Genomic DNA, 22512 nt, shown 5'->3' on the forward strand with positions numbered 1-22512 from the left:
GGAGGACTTGGCAACAGATGGAAAAACATTAGCAAAGTCTACAAACAGCAGAAGGATTTATGTTTCATTACAGGGTACATGTAGTGGTAGGGAGGCCTTGCAAAACCTGACTAAAATATTATAAATTTAGAAGAAACATACAACACCTGTCCAGCAGATGTAAAAATAACCTAGAGAAGCTGGAAAGGTAGGGATATAGGCAACTGCCTTTGATTCCAGTTTGAAATGGGAAACCAAGAAATCCGAAATATAATCTACAATAATTAACATGGGTTGGCTACAGGAAATACAGTACTGCATAAAAGTTTTAGTAACCAAAGACACCAAAGAGAATTATGGAAAAGCTTCTAGTTTTCTAGGAAAAGACTTAGCATTTTGAACATGACCTCCATAAAACATTTTTACTTTCAAACACCAAAAATCCTTGAAAAAAATTACAATTTCATCAATTAGAAATGAAGACTTAGATGGGAGCAGTAGACAAGTTATCAAAGTCAGACAACTTGACCTAATCAGTCTGGTAACATTCTTGCTTCACAGTGGCAACCAGAAGAGTTAGTTCTTAACACCAGTCATATCACATCTCACTCCAAATTAATTACAAATTCTTCAAAATTTTGCAATGCGATAAAACTGAAGATGCTGATTCTGGCAAAAATTTCTTTCAAGGACTTGTTTCCAAGACTTGATGTAAACATAAGTAACTTATGTAAAAGCATTTAACTACTTAACACAAATGGCACCCTCATTACAACAGATGCTTGTGATCAGCCACTAACTCAAGAAATCAGTATATGAAAGACAATAACAAACATTAAAAAGTTAATGTGGAAAAAATTTGCTTTACTGATATCAACAACCTCTCAATCACTGTTGAGGCTGTTGGAGGAATTTGAATACTCGTGTAAATTTAAGAGAGTTGATCTGTTTTCCTTTGCACACAGGAACAAGGGTCATGTGGACTATTCCATAAGATATCTAGGGGTCGAACGAAGTATGACCAATTGGATGATGAGAGAAAAGTTACTTCAAGGTGATACTCCTATTGGTTTGAAGGATGTTACAACCCAACCTTTGATTTAAATTTTCTTAATATCATATCTAAAAAAAAAAAAATGGTTGCAACACTGACAAAATCAAGTGTGCAATTAGTGGAAAGTGATGGTCACTGCTAAAGAAACAAATAGCCAAATCATAGCTGCAACCATACAAAAATAATCCTCTTGATATGGGGAAGGTAACCAGAACTATTACGGAAGCTTAGGAAGTTGATTATAAAAGGTAGTTTAAACATATCAATGAGCTAAAAGCCTTAGTTATATGGGCTGGCCTGAATGGCTTATTCTTATAAAACGAAGACGACTCAGATTTTATCCAACATGTTAAAGCATGGAAAAAAAAAAAAAAGTTTACTGTGGGATAGACCTTACAGATTAGTGATTCTGATGCAATTTCTTCAGACATATTTTGACCAACACTTGTCCTTTGCTCGACTGAAATTAAGCCATTCTCACATTTGGAGAGTAAATGTAACGTCAATAATGAGCAATTTGAAAACCAGGCCAAAAGTTATCTTGGAGATAAGAGAAAACCTTCAGCTTAAGCACTGGAGGTAACATGAAGCATTTACACAAGATTGCTTCGTATTATGCATACAGGATAACTAAAATTGATGGCTAAGAAAGATGTCCCTAGGAGATATTTTCCACCAACCCATTTATGAGAAAGTGATTTTAAGAGAATGGGCTAAAAAGTAAAGGTGTTTGTTGGACCAAAATAGTCTTTTTCAAGGAATTCATTGATTGTTACAGTAATAACAAAGTAGTCACCTTCGAGATGTGCATAACCAGTGCATATTCCAAGAATGGTAAACCAGAGAATTATTATTATTACTATTATTAATATTAATATAGAGGAGACCTCTAAGGGCAGTAGCATTGAAAATAATGGCTGTTTCTATGGCATTCAATTTATATAGTCTTCTCTATTCTTCTTATTATCTTCTTTTCATCAGCATGTTGCTGGAGTATTAAGTTTCCAAAGGACATATAAAGTTTCTTATTACTTCAGTTTTATTACCTCTGGCATTTCAATTGCGCTCTGGCAATTATTTTCAAAAAGTGAATGAATTGACACGCAAGTTTCATGGGTATATATAGCAGGAAGGGTTGGGGGTATGGGTGTACTGTGGACAAGTTGGTTATTAACCTGCATTTAGGTTGGTCATGGGTTGAAGATGAAATCGGTCCCAGAGGCTTTGCAATCTTCTGGGCCTAATTGGTGTTGGTGTTTGGGTGAGGGTGTTGGCTCAGGTAACCCCTACAGTGTGCTGGAATTGTAAATTGTCCAGGTGATATGCCTCCCGTGCTCTCTCTCTCTCCCCTTCTTTTCCTCTCTTTCACTTCTGCTCTCTCTCTCTCTCTCTCTCTCTCTCTCTCTCTCTCTCTCTCTCTCTCTCTCCCCTTCTTTTCCTCTCTTTCACTTCTGCTCTCTCTCTCTCTCTCTCTCTCGTGCTCTCTCTCTCCCCCTTCTTTTCTCTCTCTCTCTCTCTCTCTCTCTCTCTCTCTCTCTCTCTCTCTCTCTCTCTCGTTAGTGTCTGGCATAGGCTGGTTTCTTAAGTTTCTCCTTATGATGGTAGGTAGGGAGAACTTCAGTTTCTTTCATGGTGTTGATGCTTGTTTTTTTTCTCCAAAATATGGAGTGCCTCGAGAAGCCGTAAGCATTAGCAGCCTGTTGCCTGGTCTATAATTCAAGTGCTTTTTAGAATTTCTTCTCTTTCGAGTCTTCTCTGATGTTTTTGTGCGCAATGATTAAAGACAGCTCCTTCTTGGGGCTATCTTTAATCATTACGCACAAAAACATCAGAGAAGAACCGAAAGAGAATAAACTGTAAAAAGCATTAAAATCATAGACCAGGCAAGACCTCAATGCCTACGGCTTCTTGAGGCACCCCATATTTGGGGGGAACCGCATCAACACAGTGAAAGAAACCAAATTTCTCCCTACCATCACAAGGAGAAATTTAAGAAAACAGCCTAAGCCAGACACTGACGAGAGAGAGAGAGAGAGAGAGAGAGAGAGAGAGAGAGAGAGAGAGAGAGAGAGAGAGAGAGAGAGAGAGAGAGAGAGAGAGAGAGAGCACCAAACACAGAAGGCATATCACCTGGACAATCTATAACTCTGGCCACACCAGTAGGGGGCACCCAAGCCAACACCCAACCCCAACACCAACGCCTCCTGGACCGATTTCGTCATCAAGCCATGACCAACCTAATTGCAGCTTAACAACTGACCTGTCAACTGTACACCCACACCCACTAATGCCTGCCTGCTATATATACCCATGTAACTTGCATGTCAATCCATTCACTTTTTGAAAGTAATCACCAGAGAGCATTTGAAACGTCAAGAGATAATAAAACTGAAATAACAATAAAACTTTACATGTCCTTTGGAAACTTGATACACCAGCTATACGCTGATGAAGATGATATGAATACAAAAGACTATATAAACTGAATGCCGTAGAAACAGCCATTATTTTCAATATTATTATTATTATTATTATTATTATTATTATTATTATTATTATTATTATTATTATTATTAATATTAATATTATTATTATTATTATTATAGATAATTTAACCACACTGGAGATTTAAAATATTCAACTCTCACAGGGGTGGCCAGCAAGGTATGTTTTCAATAATAAAATTTAGATTTTGTCAAAAACAGGATAAACAAAAAATAATTTTGATAACAGTTCCTTTATTAGTTCGTTTCCAAAAGTTGACAATCACTGTTGGTTGAGTCTAAATATTCATAAAAAAATAAGTTTAACAGTGTATAGACCTGCTTTCTCTGCATACAGTGACAGGGGTCATGTGAACTATTCATAAAATATCCTAAGTCCAACAAATGTGAACAATTAGAAAAGATATGAGTTACTACAAATTGATGTTCCTCTTGGTTTGAAGGATGTCCCAGTCTAACTTTGATATGAACTGTTTTTAGATATTACTCATTATTCCAGAGAAGGGTGCCATTTACTGAAGACTACACTTTTTTTCAAGCTAAAAGTAATGCTATTCCATATTTCTAACTTCTGTAGTCTATTACTCACAGTAAAACTGCCTTATGTAATGCTATTCCATGTTTTTAACTTCTGTAGTCTATTACTGACAGTAAAGCTGCTTTATATAAAAACACTCATAATAAATTATCAACATCCCACATTGTTTGAAATATTTTTCTGATTAAATTTAGAGCATCTTTGTATTTACATTTAAAATTATATATAAGCTTTCCCATTAAGCCTAAAAGTCTGTGCTAAATATACATTATGCATACCCCCCGACCAGGCTAAATTTAAGGATGGCCAATTTAAAAAAAAAATCATTGGAAATAGGAAGTATATGCATATGCACATGGTATAAGGAAAAAATACTCTAAACAAATTTTTTGTATCTTCCAGGGGAAGTTGAAAGTGAACATTACCAATCCTGTGCAGGGCCCTCTTCTCCAAAAGACAATCATAAAAATTTGCTCCTTTTACTAATTTATAAGTGTTTTTTCTAATATTCTTTTTATTTTATTTTGTAAAATTATAATTACACCTCACACAATATCATAACAGATAAGAACTAAAATCAGTAACAAATTCTATTTATTGTAAAATATTTACGGGTCATCCTTGGTTGGGAAATTGGGACAACATTGCCCTATATACCACCTCAAGCAAGACTGAATCTCTCCTAGCCCACTCTGACTCACGTACTGCTATCTGAAGAGTTGCCAATAGTGATTTATGGCACATGGAACATTTTCCCGCAAAATTCGTTCAAACTGTATGGCGCTAAATCTTGAACATATATATATGACCTGGAATCCACCCCAAAGCTACAAATTAACATATATATATATGTCACCTGGCCACAAGGGGTTATTATCAAATGCTGGGCCTATGAACTTTATTATAAGGCAGATTTTGAGACTGAGAAAACATGAAATTAGTTTGCTGATTCTTGAAGAATTAATCTGGAGTATGAACTGTACAGTACACACAGAGACTTCATGAAAAATGAATAAAGGAGATGACAAAAGATTACAGAGGAGAAATACCAACACTGAAATCACTGAAAAGAATTTCTGGTTGAACAAAACAATGCCTTTATTTCTTTACTAAGAGAACAAGCTACTGTATATCTTTCAGACAGATTTAGAAATTAGATTTACAGTTACTGACTAGACTCTTTTGCTGCAAAGGAAAAACATTTACAGAAAGCCATGAGTCCTAGCAACTTTTTTTAAACAGCACAAATACCACAGAAAATTATAAAAGAAAATGGACCTATCTTGTAGACAAGTTATGATCACTTTTTAGTAAATTGTTGAATATTCAGGGCTGAGTAAGATGGCTCATTTATGTCACTGGGAGAACAGTAATTGGTAAGGGGAAAAGGTAAAAGATAACGACTCAGAGAGACGTGGTCAGCAGACACAAGACCAAAGGATATTTTCAAGTAGCACCACCAATTGTCCATATTTCACCAGTGAGCAGGGATACACAAGTATTTGATATATATGGTTGCAATGTGTACACAGTGTTTTTATGGGCCTTTTTTTTCTTCATGGTACGCTGTTAGATTACAGTACAATACACCCAGCATTAAGAATGTCTGTGATGTAAAGACATCAAAAAGTACTGAATAATTTTTTAGGTCTGATTAAAAACAAAATGATCATTATGCGGCTTACTCAAACTATCTTGCTGAAATACCTAACATTAATGTGGCTAGCCAGAGGAATTTACCTTTAATAATGAGATTTCTTTAAAATGACGCTTTACATTCACAAAGCTGTCAACAGCAGTGACCTATTTAGGAAAGTCTTACAAAAGAGCCATAGTGAATTCAAGTTGAGACATAAAGAGTCTGGTCACTTCTAGTATAGAGTGTCCTATTCAGCAATATCTAGACTATGTAGGGGGTACCACTTACAAAGGTCCTTGTAAGGCTCTAAAATTAATTTCAGCAACCCTGCAACCGCTCCTGCAATGCTTAATGCCTTTTCTTTCCATTCATTCCGTTTGGTTTTTTCCCATTTACCTTTCCTAATTCTTTAACTTACCTTGCTCAAATTTTCAGGTCTCATTTTAAATAAATCTTTCAAGGGGCACCTAAGAGTCTAGTGAAATGTGAATCTGTGGTCTTATTACAATAGGCAATATTTTGAAAAATGTTGCATAAAGCCTACTATGAATATGTGAACAATACTCCATCTAAGGCTATAAAAGTCCAACAGAAAACAAATATGTATGTGGCATCTCATGAGAATACTTGGCTTCCTGGAAGCATACTATCTTGCATCAAAAGTAAATAGTTGAGGGGTTCAACTGATGCTAAGAGTATCAGGTAAAAATGCTCAGAAAATTTGTCAAGACAGATGCAAAGAACAAGGTATTGTCTACCCCACTGGGAGATACTATCCAGGTCCTCACTAACAGCATCACACACCCAATCAGAAACAAGGATATATGCAAGATCTTTCTTGCATCTTCTCGCTGAATAAGAGTAAATTTGAAATCTTTTCAGTTTACAGTAGACAACATGAGTTTTATAAAGAATTGCAGAGAACACTCATGATGGAGAAACAAAGAATAAACTATATTTGGACGGAAAAAACGATAGACATCAAGAGGGTAACTTATACAAACGACAACAAAATAAACACAAACCTGTCTCTATTGTTAACAGTCGTTCTCGTTTCTGTCTTTTAGTGAAACAATACAGATGACACCAAGGTTGTTCTTCTTTGTTGGGACGCCACACCACGATCCAGCGGTTATTACACCTTGGATGAATACAATAAACGTGAATGGAGCATTGGGCAGTCATCAAATGGTGTCAATATTGTATTCTAAAAAGATTATGAGGTATAAATTTGCTCTTATAGAAGAAATGACTTGAATTGGTCTTAACTTTGCAATGACCAACCACTGGAGCTTTTATTTCAAAATTTTATCACAGACACCACCCTACTTAAACATGCAACTTACAAACATTCAGATACAAACAAGCAGGATCGCAAATTAAAATTGCGTTCAGAGCGCTCGCCTATTCTGTACATACAGTACTGTATGTACAGTGTATTGTGTTTTAAGATGAAAAATGCACAGTACTGTACTAATTTTATATCATACTGTACAGTAACCACCTTACAAACAATCCAACATGCAAATGGCCATCCAGAACGTAAGTCGTTTGTAAGTATGGTGGAGTCTGTTTTCATTTGCATAATTAAGTGTCAAAATAATAAGAAGCCAAAAAACTACCTGTCTCTGCTAGACACAATATCAGTATGCGGTGTCGCATGAAGATGGCGTTCATATCGTATGACAAGATGCTGCGATGCCTGGTACTTATTACGTAGTTTGGAGTTTGCCAAGAGAAATCTGCAAAGAAATAGCAGTTTTACTGAGGAATTAGAAGAAAAGGAAAAACTGAAACTACTTTTATCACCATAGAATCTCTTGAGTTATGACAGAATAAATCCTTGAAGCTTACTTTCCCAGAGGAGATGTCAGCGGGATGGACTCAAAACGCGGAAACATTGAGCCAATAAGTTTTCTTGGTGGCGACGAGCTTCTTTTCCTTGGGGACATGTACGGCTCAATGCCTGTGTGCTTCGCTGGCTGCAGCCTGAAGTATGCCAGGAACGGCACCTGCAAGATTAATAAAATCATCAAAATACAATATTTAATGAATACTCTACACGTGATGCCTCCAGAAATTCTCCAGATGACACCAACCTTAAGACAGGATACTCGCCTTGCATTTTATAATTTACTTAAATTTTTATCCATTCATTCATTAACACATTATTTTCTCTTCTCTAATAGCTGATCTCTTCTTTCTGTATTTCCTATTACCTTCTGTTACTTCTTTCAAAAGAACACCATATTCTCTGGAAGCTTGAATTTCCAGCCAATGGCCCCTGTGGGCTTGTTCCATATGAATAGGGTTCAACTTCTAAATAATAATAATAATAATAATAATAATAATAATAATAATAATAATAATAATAATAATAATAATAATAATAATAATAATAATAATAATTTACAATAGAAATAGAAGGTTTTATGGCAAGCCACATAAGAATAGGCAACTCGTTCAACTATGGATGGAAAGATCAGTTTCCTAAACCAAGTGAAATAAAGTATCAAGTTGCATGAACACTTTTTCCTATTCAAGAGATTTCTCAACATAAAAATAAACCACATTCTTTTACATAGCCCTCAACACTGCAATAACTGGACTTAGGTATCCTAAACCCAAAGTAAATAGTTCTTATGATCACTACACACTTTAGTTTATATAAAATCATAGTTCGTATCTTCAAGAGGCAGTTAAAAGGGGATATGTAATCCAAGTGTGACAAATGAAAAAGAGGCAAAATAAAGGCACAAGGAAGAACTGCAAGAGGCATTGGCCCCACAGTGCACATCTGAGTCAACTTCCCAAAGATTTTCCTACATACCCCTATAAGAAACTAGGGACCCTATTGTAGCCCGATCAGCTACTGTTTCACAAAACTTCAATCTGCACTAAATGAGGAAGTTTTCCCTTAGTTTTCTTATTTCAGGTCACATAATAAAGTTTTCTTATTTCAGGTCACATAATTTTAGATAAGATTTTAATGCATTACCACTTGCCTTCCATTATAATGGAACATGGCCCCTTTCAAAACAAATATGAATCCCTCTTGCCTGAGGATACTTTGAGCCAAGTTTTGTTTAATGTGTGTGTTCTCTCTCTCTCTCTCTCTCTCTCTCTCTCTCTCTCTCTCTCTCTCTCTCTCTCTCTCTCTCTCTGAATGTACACATTTGATTATATTACTTTACGTAAAAGGATTTCAACATCCCAACAACAACAAATAATCAAAAGAGATGACAAACTGTAAAAGAAAACTCAAAAGATATAAAATGGCAACAAAGAAGTTAAATAAAGTAATAACTCAACTTGAACCTCAACTTAGCAGATTTCTGTACAAATCAGATACCATATTATGATTTATTTTTCCACGTGCTACCATTTCAGATGTGAAATGTAAAGTGTAAAGTATAGCTTAGTTTAGGTTAGGAACTAAGTGGAACTGCTGGTAGCTGTAATATTTCTAGAAAATATTAAGGTGCAAGCTATACATAGGGTCTTTCCTACTAACGGACTTTGTTATTATCAGAGAGGCCAGACCCCCAAGGCATCTGTTAAGCTGAGATGCTACTGTATGACTTGACAGTGTACAATGTTGTGATGACAACTTCAATGGCACAGGCAATAAAATATACATGACACTTAAAATTAATCGAATAAATTCAACTTACCTGTCCAGCTGGCTCCAAGTCTTCCTCAGCAGGTTCTGGATCGGGAGATGGAGGTACCGGAGAGGGAGGGGTGTCACCACAACACTTCTTTTCGTGAATCTGGAAAATGAATTTTGGTATTAACAATTTGTTTTTAATTAACCATACCAATCATACATATCAGCACAAACCTGATTCTTGTTTGTAGATGAATAAAGTTATGACAATTACCTAATCCATCAAGATTAAAAATATAACAAAACTGCATGTCCTTTTATACCACGATGTTGTGCAATTGGAACCTCTGAAGCTCAAGGCAAAGATGCAACGCATTACTACCCTTAAACAATTCTCCTTCTATTTTAATCATTTACTTACATTTTTATCTATTCATTTATTAATTTAAATTATATTTTTCCTTTGCTAATAACTGATCTCTTGTTTCTGTATTTCCTATTACCTTCTATTACTTCTTTTTAATGAACACCACATTCTTTGAAAGCTTCAATTTCAAGTCAGTGGCCCCTATGGTGGGCTTGTTCAATATGAACAGGGTTCATCTTCTGAATAGTAGTAGTAGTAGTAGTAGTAGTAGTAGTAGTAGTAGTAGTCTTGAAATGGAGGAACAAATCCACAGTTATGTAAATGTACATACATTCACAGATAAATCTATACAGAAAGCTTTTGGAAAATTGTGCGATTCCCCTTTTCAATTGAAGTTTCCTGGCAGCTTTCTGTACAGTTTTATCATTAAATATATGTCGTAATGTGGATATGTTTCTCCAATAATAATAATAATAATACAGTTTGCAATACATACTTCTCCACATTAATTGAGATTGGCCCAGTACCACTGATACATTTAACCCCTTTTTGTTAGGCCTAACATTTGGTAATAGATGCCAGCCGTGTGGCCTTAACCTAGACACACAGACCTCCCATAAGTTATTAATTCTTTGAGTAATAATACATGGAGAAAAACTAAAATCTGGCCTGTGACACTTTCAAACAGCTCATTTTCATCATAAACCTTTGTAGAATTAATGGCTTTTTTGTGGAATGTTCTTGACCAAATCTGTTTACTCTTAAATCATCAATCTGAGCAGCACTGAGATCAGTTTTAAGGTTAACGGTGCTCGTGTTCCAGAATCACAAAAATGGCTCTTGCCTTCCTTCACAAAGCAGTCATCAGACTTTGGGAAATATAAGCAAGCAATGTAATGCCAGCCAATTCCTTCCATTGCTTCATGCTAGAACATTAATAGCTGTTTATCATCGCTCCTTGACTCTCAAAGTTGCGGAATTGGAATTGGAATATAAAATTTAAGCCAAAGGCCAAGAGCTCAAACCTGTGAGGTCATTACACACTGCAAAATAATGTTGAAACAACTGTTACGAGAGGGTGGAAAGTATGATGGAAGAAAGAGAATATGAACAGAGGTACAGTACCAGGAATGAAAGGAGTTGCAGGTAGGGGCTGAAGTGGTGCTGCAAAAAACCTCAAGTAATGCCTACAGTTCACTGCCTGAGGTACACTGACAGCACAAATCCCCAAAGGAGAGTTTCAGATGTAAGACAAGTAATGCCTACAGTACACTGACGGAACTAACCCCCTATGGGTGGTGGGGGGTTTAAGATGTGGGATCTAACTGTTCTTGTAGTGCACACAATTCACATACAAAACCACATAATCCAAATATATGCAAATGTTATTACGTACTGCATTATAACATATTTTTTCATTTCTTTTTTTGGGAAAAATTGAAACATTCAAGAAAGCAAAACATACCTGAACCTCACGGAGGCTATAGAACTCATTTTCACACTTGTCACACAGATAGATGTCCGTGGCAGCTGGCTGGAACACGGCTGTTGTCGTGCCACTGCTGTTGACCCGAGTCGGTGACAGGAGAAGTTTCTTCCGTAAACTTGTGTCATGGTTCGATTTGTCGTAATCCTGCGGAGAGAGAAAAGCAAATGAAATCATTCTGTAAATTTGGTTACGTCATCCAAACAGATGACTTCATGTTGTCACATGTTTGATTCTGACTCTGTGGGGACTTACATTTACACTTAAACTTAAATGAATAATAAGACGAACCCAATTCATATGGAACAAGCCCACCACTGTGGCCATTGGCTTGAAATTCATGCTTCCAAAGAATATGGTGTTCATTTGAAAGAAGTAACAGAAGGTAATAGGAAATACAGGATGAGGAAATCTGTTAATAGAAAAACAGGTAAATTAACAAATTAATAAATAAATAAAAATGTAAGTAAATATTAAAATACAAGTTGAGTTGTATTAGGGTAGTAATGCACTGAATACTCGCTTGAACTTCCTAAATTCCAATAGCACAACATCCTCAAGGAGACTGTTCCACAGTCCAATGGTGTGAGGAATAAAGGGCCCCTGGAAGTAAGAAGTTCAACAGCGATGCTCATTTACTGCATATAGGCGCTGCTGTTCAGCAAATCTGGTTGCTCTCAGCAGGAAAAGGGGATCAGGGATCAATTGTGAATGTGAAAGTTGCCCAAACATAAGTTTACTAATCAATAACAGTTGCCCAAACATAAGTTTATCGATCAATATATAAATAAATAAAAAAAAATAAAAAGCATTCCAAACTTGTTTACACAACACAACTGGAATGGAATGGACTCTAAAATTTTGGCCTAAGGCCAAGTACTGGGATCTATGAAGTCATTCAGTACTGAAACGGAAACCGACAGTAAAAGGTTTTAAAAGTGCAACAGGGAGAAAACCTTGCAGGTGCAATATGAAACTACTGTTAGAACAGGGTGGCAAGAAAGATGGAATAAAGGGAATATGAATGGAAGTCCAGTAAAAAGGAAAGAAAGGGGTTGCAGCTGGAGATGCTACAAAGAACCTTACGTAATGCTTACAGTGCACCACTTGAGGTGAACTAATGGCACTAGCCCCGTACGGGGAACATAAGCTTATTGATCAATAAATTACTAAATAAATAAAAACTTGCCAAACTTGTTTATTTGACAAAAATGGAAGCAAGCATAATACAATTACAGCAATAAAAACATCATATGCTTTTGATGAACCTTACCTGATAAAATAATATCCCTTTGAAAAAATCTATAAGAATCATGATTTGGGTTTTTCTTATTCCAATACACAAGCCTCTCACACGAACACGAAATTACGAATGAAAACTGCTACACTTTGCGGTCTTCACACTGATAAATGATTAGCTGATAATGTCACTCCCAGCAAACATATGAGTTTTCATAACAGATTTTCCTCTTATGTCAAAACCACAATCACTTTCACTTTCTAGGAATATTCCAATGAGATTCTAATACTCTAGCTGCTTCCTTCAACACTATAACACTGGAATATGGGTGATAAAACTGTAATTAAAAATTCAATGACATGATTCTTGCAATCAAAGCAAATATATCTCGGGGAACTTCGAAAAAAAGCTACGAAATTCACTCACGAAATTTGTATTACAACCAGAAAATAATAGTCTGTGTGTGTATGTGTGTGTGTGTGTTAATTGTATATACATAAATATATTATACACATATATAATTTGTATATGTATATACAACTGCCTGAAAACAAAATATAAAAATAAACCCTGATCTCTACTAAACAAAGCAAACACTCCCAATTCACATATAACACGCCATTCACAAAAGTACCAGGAACTGACTGAGAGAGAACAGAGGGTCAATGACACCTCTAACAAAAACCTTGTTTACAAAATACGCACTCACACACGGCCCCATACGCCCGAGTCGATGACGCAATCGTCTACTGACGCAACCAGGTCACGCAATGCACGAGGAACGCTCGTATGTCAAAACTTTTTCATAGCGAGAGAGAGAGAGAGAGAGAGAGAGAGAGAGAGAGAGAGAGAGAGAGAGAGAGAAGAGAACAAACCTTACATGTGAATAATCGTGCCACTTGACAGAGAGACTGACTTGATATACAATCGGTTGTAATTTTTTTACTCTGTGACAGAGAGAGAGAGAGAGAGAGAGAGAGAGAGAGAGAGAGAGAGAGAGAGAGAGAGAGATGGGGTACAAACCTTACACGTGAATAATCGTGCCACTTGAGAAAGAGACTGACTTATACAATCGGTTGTAATTTTTTTACTGTGAGAGAGAGAGAGAGAGAGAGAGAGAGAGAGAGAGAGAGAGAGAGAGAGAGAGAGAGAGAGCGCACTTATCGTGTCACAATCAGTTGTAATTTTTCACTTTCTCCGTGAGAGAGAAAGAGAGAATCTTTCATCTTATAATACTCTACAATCAGTTTTAACATTTTACTTTCCTTGCGACGGACTGAGAGAGAGAGAGAGAGAGAGAGAGAGAGAGAGAGAGAGAGAGAGATTTTATCGTGTCATACAATCAGTTGTAAATTTTTCCTCTGAGAGAGAGAGAGAGAGAGAGCGCACTTATCGTGTCACAATCAGTTGTAATTTTTCACTTTCTCCGTGAGAGAGAGAGAGAGAGAGAGAGAGAGAGAGAGAGAGAGAGAGAGAGAGAGAGAGAGAGAGAGAGAGAGAGAGAGAGAGAATCTTTCATCCTATAATACTGTACAATCAGTTTTAACATTTTACTTTCCTTGTGATGGACTGAGAGAGAGAGAGAGAGAGAGAGAGAGAGAGAGAGAGAGAGAGAGAGAGAGAGAAAATCTTTCATCCTATAATACTGTACAATCAGTTTTAACATTTTACTTTCCTTGTGACGAACTGAGAGAGAGAGAGAGAGAGAGAGAGAGAGAGAGTCAAAACCTGCAACTTAAAATCTAAACCACACTTGAGCAAAAATAACAAAAAAAACAGAAATACGTTGGGAAGTAAAAGCAAAAATATACCACTTCCCATCGTAAACATTACGGTCGAAAATCCCAAACTTTTATATAGCAACATAGTCCTTAATGTCACTCCTTACTTTCCTTATAAAATTCAGTAACCACAAACTTATAAATATTAATAAGAATAAATTATTTAATTACTTTAATATTATAATCTGAAGTGGTCAGGTTCACCAACACTTTGATATGGAAGTAACATTCAAGTAACATTTTGAAATCGAAAGCGGACCAGTAACACGGATACAATTGATCTGATTTATGGTCAAGAAAGTAACGGACCAGTAACACTTACATAAAAGTAATAGCCCAGTAACAGTAACACTTTGATATGAAAGTCACAGACCACTATTACTATTATTTTTGTAAATAACTGACCAGTAACACTTTAATATGAAAGTAACAGACGAGTAACATTCTGATACGAAAGTAACAGACTTCGATATGAAAGTAACAAACGAGTAACATTCTGATACGAAAGTAACAGACCAGTAACACTTTGATACGATATTAAGAAGACCAGTAACGCATTAATATGAAAGTAACATCATGATGACAATAACAGACCGGTAACATTTTGATTCAAAAGTAACAGACCAGTAACACATCAATTTGAAAGTAACAGGCCAGTTACGCTTTGATAAAAAAAGTAAAAGACCAATAACACTTTGATACAAAAGTAACAGAATACTAACACTTTGATATGAAAGTAACAGACCAGTAAAACTTTGATAACGAAAGTAACAGATCAGAACAATTTGATAACGAAAGTAACAGACCAGTAACACTTTGATAACAAAAGTAACGGACAGTGACACTGATACGAACGTAAGTGACCAAGGAACACTTTGATACGAAAATAACAGACCACTAACACTGATACGAAAGCAACAGACCACTAACAATTTGATGCAAAAGCAACAGACCACTAATACTTTGATACGAAAGTAAGACCACAAACACTTTGATACGAAAGTCACAGATCGGTAACACTTTCATAAATGAAAGTAACAGACCACTAACACTTTCCTTCAGCAATTTGGTTACGCATCAGTATCCGCTTTCCCGCACTTGACATTTCAGTATCCCAGTATTCCACTATGATTACGTGAGTCAGTATTCCCCACTTCATTAACAATTATGTGTCAGTATCCTTATATTTCAATATGATTTAGTTTGTATCCCATTTCAAAATAACTTTCTTTGTATCCCAGCATTTCATCATGACACTGTGTCAGTACCGCAACATTCAACAAAACTCCCTGTATGTATCCCACATTTCAACAGTAAACTGTATCCCTCCATTTCAGTACAACCACAAGTCATAATCCCCAAATATCACTATAAATATAGGTCAGTATCCCAACACTGAGAAAAATAACCGTTATCACTGTATACAAGAATGAGTGAGTATCCCCTCACGTCACCCCCAAGATTAAAAACTCTTAAGCCCGTATCAACAAAACGCTTTAGTAAACCACTTGAGAGCATAAGGTGAGAGTGGGGGAGATTGTACTGACTGGTATCAGAGACTGACAATGTATCTTACACTGGCGTCTGATTGATATGCTTCAAACACTGGTGTCTGACTGACGATATGCTTCAGTCTGACTGATATCCCTTCAGACACTGGCGTCTGACTGATATGCTTCAGACACTGGCATCTGACTGATATGCTTCAGACACTGGCATCTGACTGATATGCTTCAGACACTGGCATCTGACTGATATGCTTCAGACACTGGCATCTGACTGATATGTTTCAGACACTGGCGTCTGACTGATATACCTTCAGACACTGGCGTCTGACTGATATACCTTCAGACACTGGCGTCTGACTGATATGCTTCAGACACTGGCGTCTGACTGATATGCTTCAGGCACTGGCATCTGACTGATATGCTTCAGGCACTGGCGTCTGACTGATATGCTTCAGGCACTGGCGTCTGACTGATATGCTTCAGGCACTGGCGTCTGCCTGATATTCTTTCAGACACTGACATCTGACTGATATGCGTCAGAAACTGGAGTCTGACTGACATGCTTCAGACACTGGCATCTGACTGATAAACCTTCACACACTGGTATCTGACTGACATGCTTCAGACATGGCATCTGACTGTATTGTATCATCAGTTTCTTGCATCTGACTGATACTAAATCAGACACTGGAGTCTGACTGATATGCTTCAGATGGCATCTGACTGATATGCTTCAGACACTGGCATCTGACTGATATGCTTCAGACACTGGCGTCTGACTGATATGCTTCAGACACTGGCGTCTGACTGATATGCTTCAGACACTGGTGTCTGACTGATATGCTTCATACACTGGTGTCTGACTGATATGCTTCAGACACTGGCATCTGACTGATATGCTTCAGACATTGGTGTCTGAGTGATATGCTCCATACACTGACGTCTGACTGATATGCTTCAGACACTGACGTCTGACTGATATGCTTCAGACACTGGCATCTGATTTATATGCTTCAGACACTGGCATCTGATTTATATGCTTCAGACACTGGCATCTGACTGATATGCTTCAGACACTGGCATCTGACTGATATGCTTCAGACACTGGCATCTGATTTATATGCTTCAGACACTGGCGTCTGACTGATATGCTTCAGACACTGGCATCTGACTGATATGCTTTAGACACCGGCATCTGACTGATATGCTTCAGACAATGATATGCTTCAGACACTGGCGTCTGATTGGTAAGCTTCAGACACTGGTGTCTGACTGATATGCTTCAGATACAGGCGTCTGACTGATACTGTATCATCAGACACTTGCGTCTGACTGACATGCCTCAGACACTAATCATGTCATGTCTGATCTACAAGACACTGTAGTTATGTCTGTTCTTGTTTCAGACACTGAGTCACAAGTGAAATAACAAACTTTAATAACTCACTGATAGGATTGTATAGGTATTTAATAACCTAATGACAAAATTGGTTATTATAACCTATTAATGTTATTTCACTTGGTTATTATAACCTATTAATAATGTTATTACCAGGAGAGATTAAAATCATCTTAATTCTTCAATGAAAAAGTCTGATCTTGAAAATAAAAACTGATCTTGAAAATAAGTCTGACCTTGAAAATAAAGGCTGACTTTGAGACCCTGATATAAAAAGGCTGACCTTGAAAATAAGTTCGACCTTGATATTAAAGTCACACTTTGAGAAGAATGTACGAACTTGAAAATAAAATCGGACCTCCTATATAAAGCCTGACTTTGTAAATAAAGTCTGACCTTGAAAATAGTGTCTGACCTTGAGAATCATGCCTGACCTTGAAAATAAAATCTGACATTGAAAAATCTGACTTTGAAAATAAAGTCCAACCTTAAAATAGTTAGACCTTGAGAATAGTCTGACCTTGAAAATAAAGCCTGATATTGGAAATAAAGTCTGACCTTGACAATAAAGTCACTTTGAAAATAGTTAAACTTTGACCTTGAAAATAAAATCCGACCAAAAATAGTCTGATTTCAATAATAGTCAATAAATTCCAACCAAAAATAGTCTGATTTCGATAACAGTCTGACCTTGAAAATAGTCTAACCTTGAAGCTAAAGTTCGACCTCGAAAATAAAGTCTGACCTTGAACATAGTCTCACTTTGAAAATAACATTTGACTTTGAAAATATTGTCACTAAAAATAGTCTGACCTTGTAAATACTGTCTGACCTTGAAAATAAAGTCTGATCTTGAAAATAAAGCCTGACTTTGAAAATAAAGTTTGACCTTCAAAATAGTGACAATGAAAATAAAAGTTTTACCTTGAAAATAAAAACTCGACCTTGGGAACAAAATCTGATTTTGAAAATAAAGTCTGACCTTTGAAATAAAGTCCAGCCTTAAAAATAAAGTTTGACCTTGAAAATCAAGTCTGACATTGAAAGTAATCACTTTGAAAATGAAGTCCAACTTTGACCTTGAAAACAACCTGACAAAAGGAAGTCTGACCTTAAAAACAGAGTCCAAACTTCATAATAAAGTCCAAAATTGGAAATAAAATCCGATCTTGAAAACAAAGCCCAACCTTGAAAATTAACCAACCTTTAAACAAAGACCACCCTTGAAAATTAAGTCTGACCTTGAAAATAGTCTGACCGTGAAAATACAGTCTGACTTGAAAATGAAGTTTGACCTTGAAAATTCGTCCAAACTTGACAATGAAGTCCAGAATAAATCCAAACTTGGAAATAATCTGACCTTTAAATAAAGGTCAATTTTCAGTCGTTTCGATTACACTGCACGATGACCAATGTAACGCGACATTCACAGAATAAATAACCATAATACAGATTAAGAAATATACACAAACCAGCACAAAAAAAGAGCCGCGGTCTATCATCCATATAATAAACACAACATATACACAAAATATAAACTATAGCAACAATTAGCCATGAAACGACTCTTTACGATTAAATAACCTCAATGAAGGCATACAAAAATATACACACACGTAACCACTATTAAAACACCTTGAGGTGAATAAAAACTATTCGAGTCACATAATATACACTATAAGAGAAAGAAGACATTATCGCGACGTCCAGAAAAGTTAAATAACCACAAATCACGTAATATACACAATAACAAATATGATATCACTAACATGGCAACTCCGGGAGATTTAACAACCACAATACGGGTCACAAAATATACACAACAGTAATAACAACACTAGCACGACGCCCAGAGGTTAAATAACTACAATAAGTCACAAATACACAAAATAAGGGAAATAACCTTCATATGAAGCCTAGAGAGGTTAAATAACCATGGCTCACAATATATACACAATAACACAAAAAACACAACGTCCAGAAAGGTTAAATATCTATAATAAATAACACAAAAAACACGACGTCCAGAAAGGTCAAATACCTATAATATCAGTCACAAAATAACAAAATATACACGCTAACAGTAACAACAACACTAACACGACGTCCAGAGAAATATACATACACGTTAATACTATTAAAATGTCTTGATGTGAATCAAAACTATTTGTCACAAATATACACAGTAAGAGAAACGATGAGACTAACACGACGTCCACAAAGGTTGAATAACCACACTTCACAAAATATACACTAACACGGCGGCCAGAAAGGTTAAATAACCACACGTCACTAAATATATACACTAACAAGAAGTCCAGAAAGTTTAAATAACAACACGTCACAAAATATACACTAGTACGACGTCCACAGAGGATAAATAACCACAATTAGTCTCTAAATATTCACAATAACACAGGAGTTCAACAACAGTATGAAGATTCCACCTCAGCTCACGCCATACTGAGTGACAGGAGAGAAAAAGACACGTCCCTCCGCTGCTCTTTCTCTCCCCCTCCCTCTCTTTCTCTCCCTCGCTACTTCCGTCAGTCACGAATCACGTCACAAAACTCTCTCTCTCTCTCTCTCTCTCTCTCTCTCTCTCTAAGTACTTTTTTTATTTATATTTATGTAACATTCCACGAGTAAATGGTAATTACCCAGCATAATAAACACACTCTCTCTCTCTCTACTTCCGCCAGTCACGAATAATCACGCCATGAATCTCTCTCTCTCTCTCTCTCTCTCTCTCTCTCTCTCTCTCAGAGAGTAGAAAGCTGTGACCGGTTTTAGCTGGACGCGAAGAATCACCTTTTACGAATAAGTTACGTAACACTAATCTTTGAGGAATATAAGGGAGAAGGGAGGAATATGTAGGGGGTCGGGAGTAGGGAAATGTTCTGAGCCACACTGAGAGAGCCACAGGAAAAGCCACAAGCAATATGGAGCCATCTACGAGAGCGTTAACACGCAAAAAGGGACGTTGAACCGACAACACCAAAGCTAAGTAGAAGAGAGCAGGGCTCAGCTGAGCTTACGAGTGGAATTCTGGCGCGAAAGATTGCGAAGGTCAGGTATGCTCTCTCTCTCTCTCTCTCTCTCTCTCTCTCTCTCTCTCTCTCAGAGCGAAGCATCGGAGGTCCCCGAACCCATACCAGGGGGGAAAAAGGGCTTTGCCCCTAAATTTCGGTTCTCGTGCGCAGGCGCAAGGATACATGCTCTCTTTAAACGCATTGATCTTTGATTATACACTGTACAACTTTCATATAACGCAATCTACCGTTATGGAGGAACGTTATACACTTTGTAACGTTACTACCAAAGGCTTTGAAAGACGTAGATAAACGTAATAAAGCAATAAATATAAAATAAAGACGATAATAAACGTTTGTATTCTTTCGTAACAAAGAGGCGATTCCCGTTTTCTAAGAGGTCGTCAAACTATTAAGGGATGTGGGTGACTTCGGTATGTTGGCTAGATCGTATTTTCTATCTTTTTTTTTATTTTTTCTTTGTTTTCTTCAACATTCAAGGGGTGAAGAAGTTATATTACGGAGTGTGTGTGTGTGTGTGTGTGTGTGTGTGTGTGTGTGTGTGTGTGTGTGTGTGTGTGTGTGTGTGTGTGTGTGTGTATTTTCATGAAGCAACAAATGTCGTTTAATATCTAATTCACGCTACTTCGGGAATATCCCCGATGGGAAATTATCACTGAAAGGGAATTTTTTAAGCGATAAATGGATCGGTACCGCCGGGTCTCGATCCCTCGACACAGTAACCTTCCAACGACTCCATTCGACGGTTTGTGAATTAGATATTAAACATTTGTAGCTTCATGATTGTACTGTATATATAAAATCACGGTGTGATAAAATGTCATATATATATATATATATATATATATATATATATATATATATATATATATATATATATATATATATATATAGATATATAGCTATAACATACATAATTTATATATATATAGAATTAGATATAGATAGATAGATAGATAGATAGATATAACATTATATATATATATATCATATATATATATATATATATATATATATATATATATAATGTATTTTCCTGTAATACTACAGTGTTTTATATTCTATATTCATATATATATATATATATATATATATATATATATATATATATATATATAATATATATATATATATATATATATATATATATATATATATATATATAAATATATATAATATATATATATATATATATATATATATATATATATATATATATATTCTGTTCTATGTCTATTCTCATCTCTTCTCTCTCTCTCTCTCTCTCTCTCTCTCTCTCTCTCTCTCTCTCTCGTGCAAATAATTTTATTTTCTTCAACATTAACGGGGTGAAGATGGTATACTACTGAGTATCTCTCTCTCTCTCTTTAGTGCAAATATTTCTTTAAGATATATCAACACTATTTTTTTATTAATTTAACATTCCATTGGTAAAATATATTATGGTATAGACATTCTCTCTCTCTCTCTCTTCTCTCTCTCTCTCTCTCTCTCTCTCTCGTGGAAATATTTTTTTTATATAATAAATCAACTTTTAAATTTTTTATTCATTTAAGATCACAGGGGTTAAAATGGCACATAACCGAGTATTGGCGCTCTCCCCCCACCTCCCCCTCTCTCCCACTCTCTCTCTCTCTCTCTCTCTCTCTCTCTCTCTCTCTCTCTCTCTCTCTCTCTCTCTCGTGCAAATATTTTTATAAAATTACACTATAATTTCTATTTAACATTCCGGAGGTTAAAATGGTACATTACCCAATACAGACTATTAAGATTGTATCTACGACAGGAAATATTACTGCGTCATAATATAGCGGTTCTCTACATAGATATGTTTCCCCAACATATTTGTGAACAGTGTCTACAGTCTATGAATGTTTTTCAACATATTTATTGCGTGTAAATGCTTCCCAACATATTTACTACGTGTAAATGTTTCCCAGCATATTTATTGCGTAAAAATGTTTATAAACATTTATTCCATATAAATGTTTCCCAACGTTTCTTTTGCGAAATGTTTCCCACTCATTTGTTGCGCATAAATGTTCCCAATATTTGACATTTATTGCATACAAAAGTTTCCAACATATTTATTGCGTATAAATGTTTCCCAATATATTTATTGCGTATACATGTTTCCCAACATACTTTATTGAGTAAATATGCTCCCAACATATCTACATGAATGTTTCCCAACATTTATTGCTCATAAATGTTTCTCAACATATATACTGCGAGTAAAAGTTACCCAACATACTTATCACTCATAAATGTTTCCAAACATCCTATATTTTTTGCGTAGAAACATTGCATTCCATCTCCAACACATTATTACGCACAAACCTCTTCTAAACCAC

The 22512-nt window shown here is 36.0% G+C and overlaps 1 protein-coding gene across 4 annotated transcripts in view; it reads right to left on the reverse strand.

Moving 5' to 3' along the window:
* ova (ovaries absent) overlaps positions 1-22512 on the reverse strand; it is a 135956-nt gene that overhangs the window by 9523 nt on the left and 103921 nt on the right. For 3 of the 4 annotated variants that reach the window (XM_067092743.1, XM_067092741.1, XM_067092742.1), the window contains exons 5-9: positions 11157-11324; positions 9389-9487; positions 7569-7726; positions 7337-7456; positions 6740-6855 (exon numbers count right to left, since the gene is read on the reverse strand). In XM_067092743.1, the coding sequence (XP_066948844.1) occupies positions 6740-6855; positions 7337-7456; positions 7569-7726; positions 9389-9487; positions 11157-11324 (661 nt within the window). Of the gene's footprint in view, positions 1-6739; positions 6856-7336; positions 7457-7568; positions 7727-9388; positions 9488-11156; positions 11325-12450; positions 12602-22512 lie in introns of those variants that run through there. The other variant, XM_067092744.1, reaches the window with a different exon arrangement.

Source organism: Macrobrachium rosenbergii, chromosome 49, assembly GCF_040412425.1.
Source record: "Macrobrachium rosenbergii isolate ZJJX-2024 chromosome 49, ASM4041242v1, whole genome shotgun sequence".
In the NCBI taxonomy this organism is placed as follows: domain Eukaryota; kingdom Metazoa; phylum Arthropoda; class Malacostraca; order Decapoda; family Palaemonidae; genus Macrobrachium; species Macrobrachium rosenbergii.